The sequence below is a fragment of the Microtus oregoni genome, unplaced genomic scaffold (genome assembly GCF_018167655.1).
Source record: "Microtus oregoni isolate MIOR12 unplaced genomic scaffold, Mior012 000088F_ref0000325, whole genome shotgun sequence".
NCBI classification, from domain to species: domain Eukaryota; kingdom Metazoa; phylum Chordata; class Mammalia; order Rodentia; family Cricetidae; genus Microtus; species Microtus oregoni.
The window spans coordinates 2,279,582-2,287,552 of NW_024544555.1; the positions used below are offsets into that span (position 1 = coordinate 2,279,582).

The 7,971-nt window shown below is 47.2% G+C and overlaps 1 protein-coding gene across 2 annotated transcripts in view; it reads left to right on the forward strand.

The window, feature by feature from the left end:
- The window catches only part of LOC121442246 (E3 ubiquitin-protein ligase SH3RF2), a 112,350-nt gene extending 105,336 nt beyond the window's left edge, over window positions 1-7,014 (forward strand). For both annotated transcript variants that reach the window (XM_041643713.1, XM_041643714.1), the window contains 3 exons: window positions 322-566; window positions 3,507-3,865; window positions 6,203-7,014. In XM_041643713.1, the coding sequence (XP_041499647.1) occupies window positions 322-566; window positions 3,507-3,865; window positions 6,203-6,478 (880 nt within the window). In that variant the 3' untranslated portion in view covers window positions 6,479-7,014. The remainder of the gene's footprint in view (window positions 1-321; window positions 567-3,506; window positions 3,866-6,202) is intronic.
- Window positions 7,015-7,971: the final 957 nt, after the last annotated feature.

The window sequence follows — 7,971 nt, forward strand, 5'->3', positions numbered from 1 at the left end:
GCAGCGAGCTCACGTAAGGCCTGGGCCCTGACCTTGGGCTGAAGGAGTATGGGGTGAAGGGTGATCCGAGCTACAGGGAAAAATGAAGTTTGAGGGTGCAAGGTCTTCCAGGACTTCATAAGCCCATCTCCCTGATGTCAGGACCCACATAGTTATTAAGGTGCAGGGAGGTGGGATCAACGTAGGCAGATCTGTGGGTGACAAAAGAATGGGTGTGGATGGTCAAGGGTGGCTACATTCATGTGGTTGGGAGCTGTTTAAAAAAAATGGGACTCTTAACTGAACATTTTCTCTCTCCATTTCTTCTCTTTTACAAAATAGTTCAACAGCTAGAAAGACATCTAGTTTTCCAGATCCCCGGAGTCCCACTGTCTACACCACATGGGCATTACCCACCTCCTCTGTGTCCTCCCAGGGTAGCTTTTCAGAAGGTGATCCCCGGCAAAACCGACCCTTCAAATCCGTCTTTGTGCCCACTGCCGTAGTTAATCCTGCGGGGAGCACAGCCAGCCCAGGGACTCCGGGACAAGGGTCTCATCGGAAAGGGCGGAACAGCATGAGAAAGAGTAAGTGGTGGCAGAAAGGTACGTGCCTAGAGCCAAACAGAGGGGATTCCGATTGGGGCACACTGGAGGGTTCTCATAAGAACAACTGGTTTTGAGCTGAGCCTCTGCAAAGGATAGTTCCCAAGGGAAGAGTGCCTTTATTGAGTGTAGCCTAGGCCTACTGAAGACCCCTTCCATCTGGTCCATTCATACCTACACGGTGAATAACGGGGTGGCAGCATGTAATTGGATTGTAGCCAAGGGGGGACCCACACAAAGGCTGACATTGCTGGTTCAGTGCTTCTCAGACTGTGTTCTGGAGACACCCCTTGAGCCGGCAGGGCCTGGGAGGAGAAGACAAGACTCTAGAGACAGTACGTAGAACCCGTTTTCTACTATATTGTTTATGTAACCCATGCAGAGAAGTTCTTTTTTTAAAGGTTATGTAAAAGGAAGACTCTCATCTTACTTTGGCCCACGAGGTCCAGATTTTTCCAGATTGATAGACACCTTCCAGTCACACAGTGTGCGCCGTCCCATGGCTTTCTTTTTTCCCTCTATAATATCCATACTGAGCACACGGCAGTACGTGCACATCTATCATCAACACCATGCTCTTATTAATTATCAACATAGTAAACTTCTGCATGAGGTTTCATTTGCAGGGACTCAGGAAAGATCCTGAAACCTCATTGTACAAAGCAAGAAAGGATCCCTTTTAGTCACAATCCCAGTATGGGACATACACTTTGTTCTACATCCCCAGCTTAAAACTGGCCCTGCCGTCTCTCGGGCCATCTCACCAAATGATTAAAGCATGAGATGCAGGACAGAGGAATAGCACAAGGGACACAGTATGCTGCAAGGGGAAGTCCCCAAGAACAAAAGAAAGCAAGTGTCTTCATTTCTCCGTGTCCCCATCTTTTCCATCTAATAACTGGCATAGCCTCTAACTGTGCCCACCCGTATCTCCTGTTTCTGGCTTCAGCCCCCTCTTTCCTGCCCCCCACCAATTATTCACCCTAACAGCCTTGTACAAGTTCCTGCCCTCTTTATTTTCCTCATTTGTAAAATGGAAACAATAATACTCAGCTCATCACCCTCCGTGTGTTATACCATGTTGGCACAGTATCCCTATCAGATTTAGCTACTAGGCTAACCATACAGTGTCCACATATAACAATCTCTTGAGAACATGGCTTTTAAAAAAAGTTATTTTCTTGATAAAGTCACGTTAATTATTAGTATAAAAATCACTTTGCTACTACTACAACTAAACAGATTATCTTCGGTCCATCTACATCCTGAGCTTGTTTAGGGTTGAGATGTTCCCTCAGTCCAGACCACTTAGCCATGCAAAGAATTGGATTCCACTTACGATAGCTCACATATTTTTAATACACTACCTCGTTAGGGCTGTGTAACTCTTGATTGACCTGGAACTTTGACTGTTTGTGTTGTATACACACGTAATAAGAGAGTATTAGGTCTCTTGAAAACTGGAAACTGACCAGATAACCAGATGGGCAAAAAAAAGCCAAATTTCCCCACACACACACATCTATAGGAGTCAAGGATGTGTCTGTCTGGTATTATTTTGACTTCCCTAGTTGTAGAAGCTTTCCTTTATCCCATTTTCCAAGGTGAAGTAGGTCGAGCTATCAGTCTCTCCAAAGGCCTATGCCGCTAATCAGTGGAAAAACTAATGTGGAAATGGAAAGGTCAGACTCGGCAAATCACAACATGCTTGCAGCAGCTGAGAATACACCTGAGCTCATTGTCCATGAAAACTTCCTGCTTGGTGAAGGTTCACAACCACAACACAAAGTGTGGCTTGGCTCAGGCCCTCCATGCTAGACATGGATGACTTTGTTTCAAACGTGTGTCCAAACTGGGCAATAGTGGTACACACCTTAAATCCCAGCACTTGGGAGGTACAGGAAGGCAGATTTCTGTGAGTTCAAGGCCAGCCTCTTCTACAGAGTGAGTTCCAAGACAACAAGGGCTATGCAGAGAAACCCTGTGTCAGGAAAAAAATGTGTCCAAGAACTGTCAGGAAAGACCATCATCGATAATATATGGTTCTTCAAATGTTTGGAGACCCTTTGAGAATGACCCACAATGCTTTGCACAGTTTTTTCTCCAAAGGCAAGGAGCCTCCCATTTCTTTGGTCACCTATAGAACTTACGCCCAAGGAATGGGACCTTCTTCTTAGAGCGTCTTGGGGAGGACTTGGTTTCCATTACCTGAGGAAGGACTGCCTACATGAAGCACACACACACACACAGTCAGACTTTTGTGTTGCTAGGCACACTGCGCTGTCCTTCACATAATAGTGACAGCCAGCAAGCATCTGTGACTTCAGGCGCTGCTTGGCAGGTTGGATATCCTGTAAGAAGCAATCCACACTCCATGGTGTGTTTGGGAACCTTTGCTGAGCATCAGGAAGTAAACAAGGAGGCCTTCTCAGTGGCTGCCCCACCCCTGCACTTAAAGTTTCTATTAACAATTTTTTCAGCACACAGGGATGACACTAGCCTCCTCTCCCTCGTCAGCCCTCCTGCTCTGTTGTCTGCTCACTTTGTGCTTCTCACTTTCTGCTTACTCTTTGGCCTGTCTGCCTCTGTGTTTGCTTTTCACTGTGAAACTTTGTGTGTCTGTTTCCCTAGCCATCCTAAAGGGCTAGAGGAAGAGAAAAGGGGCAGAGGGGACATAATTTGAAGCAGCATTCCTTCAGCTACCTCACACAGCATTCAACTAGACATTTACCTGCTGCCAGCGACAGCAAATAGCACTAAAAATAGAGTAGGTCACCTTTGAAAGACCCCAGGAGAGTGCGAGCAGTCATATTAGAAAAGCCTTACCAATCTATTCTGAGATATCGGACACAGTGCATACCCAGCCCGCACGCAATCCTCTGTCAGCCATCCTATTGCTGATACTGCTCTGTCATCCTGCAGATGGATCCTTGCAGAGACCAGTGCAGTCAGGGATCCCCACTTTCATGGTGGGATCCCTCAGGCGCAGCCCCACCATGGTGATCCGGCCTCACAAGTTCCAGTTCTGTCAGCCGCAGGGAATGACCTCTTCCCCAGCACCCATGATGGTAGAGATGGGGTCTAAACCCATTTCTACTGGGGAGCCTGCCCTGACCTGCAGCTGCAGAGGTGGCAAGACCAGGATCCACTCAGCGGCCAGTTCCCTCATCATGGAAGGCAAAGAGATACCCATCAAGAGTGAGCCACCGCCCAAGCCGCCTGCCTCCGCCCCACCCTCGATCCTAGTGAAACCAGAAAATTCAAAAAACGGCACCGAAAAGGTAGGAATGGAGTATACTTGGGAGCCTGACTCTTTAGCCTCCCAGCTTTGCACACCATGGACATGGCCAACTACACTGGCAGCCTCCAATAAAATCTTTACACACACAACACAGTCCCACCCCCCCTCACACCAAGCACGCCTTCTCCTTCATAAACCTACTCCTCATGTTCCAGAAACTTCCTGGAAAAAAACATGGCTTGATTTGAATCACTGCTCTGGTTAGGTGGCTCTGGCTAAAGCACTTCACCCTTCTGGGCCTTTGTTTATTCATTCATGATTTACTTATTTGCCTCATTCATAGAAATAATAATATAGGGCCTAGAGACATGGCTCGGCAGGTAAAAGGACTTGCAGCTCTTATAGAGGACCAGGATTCAGTTCCTAGAACCCCCATGGTGACTTCACAACCACCCACGACTCCAATTCCATACGTGATGCCTTCTTCTGACCTCGGCAGGGACACACGTGGTGCACATTGAGACATGCAAACAAGACAGACCCATATATATAAAATAAAAACAAATCTAAAAGATGTTAGGTAAATAATAATAATGGCCATCCATGGGCTTGGAGATGACATTGTGTAAGATATGTGCAGTATTTTCACAGGGCTTGATACATAACTTCATCAGATGACAGGAACAACTAAGACAAGGGAGAATTTAAGTGATGCCCAAGTCACATCGAATGGTAATTCTAACAGCTAACTTATTGTGACATCTATGGAATCAACCAGATCTGTTAACATCTGGAGATTTTTGCGCTAGAAGACATGGAGTTTTATAAGGTCCTTGAAGCAAGAGAGATCATGAAAAGGAGAAGGTGACATGAAGGGATCAGGTGATGTTCCTCACTATCCTTCAGTTTACTGAGCATCACTGCACGCACTCACCAATCATCTCCCCACCACCACCCTCACCACCATCCCACCGTTGTCACCCACGCCCTACAAAAACATGGGTGGGATGGAGTTCCCTCCTATTTGCTAAGCTAACTACTGAATATGCTAGCAGACAACCATGCACAGCGCTCCATGTGTGCCGTCTCATTAAACCCCAATAACAACCCTCTGAGGTAGGTATTATTTTCATCCTCATGTAGAATGAGGAAGCAAAAGCTTGGGAGTTAAATAACATTGCCCAAAGCCACGCAGCTGACATCTGTATTCGATACAAAAGCCCAGGTTCTTTCCACTCAGCTTGTACAGAAATGCATTTGGAAAAGTTCATGGTGACTGACAGAAGGGTTGGGAGTGCTTATTCCAACTTCCAATGTTCATGCAATCTAAAGGATCCCAGTTGTCCAATATCCCAAGTCATCAGACACAACCCCCTAACTTCGACGTCCCAAGATCACACTGGAAATGTGAGAATCAGAAAGCAGGGGAAACTTGGAGACAAAAACGAGGTAATTTCATGGAACAAAGAAGTAACTCCCAGGAAGTACCACAGAAAGAACACTTTACTAAGCTGTGGGACAGTAACTAGCTAAAGCAAACACCTATAATTGCCAAGCAAGATACATAACCACCTAGGAGGCATGAGAGAAAGCAAAGGGAGATGGGGCTTCACGTGAAGTGCAGACACGGTCTCATAAAGAGGGAGCAACCCTTCAGCTCAGCCAGGTGTCGCCAGTAGTGATCGGCCCAGAGCTCCAGATCTTAGGCTAGTTCGGATGCTTGCCTTTAGGTTTTACTTTGGTTTTGAGACATATTTTCACTATATAGTTAAAACTGGCCTCAAACCCACAATCCCCCATCCAAATGCCTGTGCTACCACACTTGTCTCTGTTTCTTCCATCTTTTAAAAACACACTTGAAATGCAGCCCTGTATATTGGTCTAGTGGTCTTAATGTACAGAGAAGTCAGTCAACACTTAGAAGCCTAGATGGCAACAGCAGGTGTCCAGGAAACCAGCTCTGGGATGAGTGTTTCTAAGGAGATTATGGGGAACTCGTGGGGATAAACCTTAACAAGCAGAGGGGAGAAGGGAGAGGGGAAAGGTGAACTTATATTTTCCAGAGGGGTCCTTGTGAAGACCACTGCTGACCCAGTTTCTTCCAAACTATTCACCCTAATTCTTAAATCCTTCTGCCTCAAGAACAGCTTTCGCTGGCTGCCTATGAGATGCTACTCCACCATCTCAGCAGCTTATATGCACCTCACAGGGTATATTACACGATGCATAGTAGACACAAATGCTTGCTGAATGAACACCACCTAAATGAGGCGTCTTGAGTGGGGACAACTGTAGAGAAAGGACACATCTTATCCAGGGATTGGGGATAGAATACACATCTCACACCTAGTCCTTTGCTCTTCTTTCTATTTTACAGCAAGTCAAAACCGTAAGATTTCAGAATTACAGCCCTCCTCCTACCAAACACTATGCCTCCCATGCCACCTCTGGAAAACACGAACAGCCAGCCACCTTGAAGGGGTCCCAGCCTGAAGCAGTCCCCTCAGGAGCAGAGATGACCGTCCTATTTGCCCACCGAAGTGGCTGCCACTCGGGACAACAGACAGACCTCCGGAGAAAGTCAGCGTTTGGCAAGACGATGCCCCCAGTATCCACTGCTTCAGCCACACAGACCATACTTACCAGCAAATGATTCCTTGGATGGCTTTTTTTAGACACAGAAAGAGGTGAATTGCATGTAAATACAGTCTGCCTCCACTACAGGCATCCTACTGGTCTTCTAAGGATTAGTCTCCTCGAACACCTGAAGGACTGGGAAGGTGTGAACTGCTGCCCTGAATTGGTTGGCCTCTCCCCATGCACCCTACCAACACCACCCCACCACCCTGAGATAGAGTTTCTCTGTGTAGCCCTGGCTGTCCTGGAACTCACTCTATAGATCAGGCTGGCCTCGAACTCACAGAGATCCACCTGCCTCTGCCTCCCAAGTGCTGGGATTAAAGGCGTGCGCCACCACCACCCAGCATGTTTCTAAACTTAGTGATTGATTCAGCCGAGCCTACGGCTTGAGCCAAGAAATAGGGACAGCGTTGGCACCTGGGCCTTACGCGTGCAGGATTTGGCCTCTCGGCCCGTGCGCTCAACGTAAAACGTCTCCGCATCCTAGGACAACTGCAGTGTGGCAGAGGTGAAATTGTTCTCAGGGCCTCTTTGACCTCATTGCCATCCCACTCTCTCTCCATCACACAGAACAGCCTCTGCCGTCTTCTGGGAAGCCACAGAAACTGAAGGGAGTTACTTCCCGAGTTTACTACGAACAAGGCCAGAGAGAAGGCTGACTACCAAATGCCAAAAGATTATTATGCGCTAAGCTTCTTGGCCTGTTTCTTCCCACATATTTGTACACAGTAGATAAACAGGGGGCATGGAGACGCAGATAAGGGACATGGATGGCATTATAGACTTTTCGTTTTTCCCCTCACAGCAAAATGCGCTTCAAAGCAACCTTGACTGTGCAGCGAGTTTAGATCCATATTCTGCTTGCATTCCAACAATTTTGCTCTCCAAGGTTCCTAACCGTTTGAGGCATTAGGGCAGATGACTTATTTCCCCTAATAGGACAAAGGCGGAGGGCAAGAATGGGTGCTCTTTGGGGAGAGCTGCTACCAAAGGAAGTGGACAGAGAAGGCTTGAGAAGGAAAAGAGAGATTAGAAGGAATAAAGGAAGAATCATGCAGGCGACAGACACAGACGAGAAGGGGCAGGAAGTGGGGAAGAACGAGCTTCTCAGGGAAGAATAGAAAGCAGGTTTGATGGGTGCAATGTTTACACCACTGGCAGAAGAGGGAAGAGGACAGAGTCTGCCATGGAGAAAGGGTCAAAATGAAGTGACTCCTCGTGGATGGACTGGAATGAGCAGGTCCGGCAAGGGAGCTTTGTGAGCAGGGCGGGGGAGCGGGGAAGGCAGCTCTGGGAGTCAGGGTCACGCTCTAAGACAGCCCATTAGTTCTCATTAAATGTAATTGTTGTGACTTAGCGCTCATCACATGCCCATCAACGTGGACACTTTAATGCATAAATGCCTTTTGCTACTAAGGCTGGATGCCACTTAAAATAAAGACAAAAAAGGCAGGTCTAATTAGCCGTTTACCACAGACAGTTCTTGCAGGTCTCGGGATTGCGAAT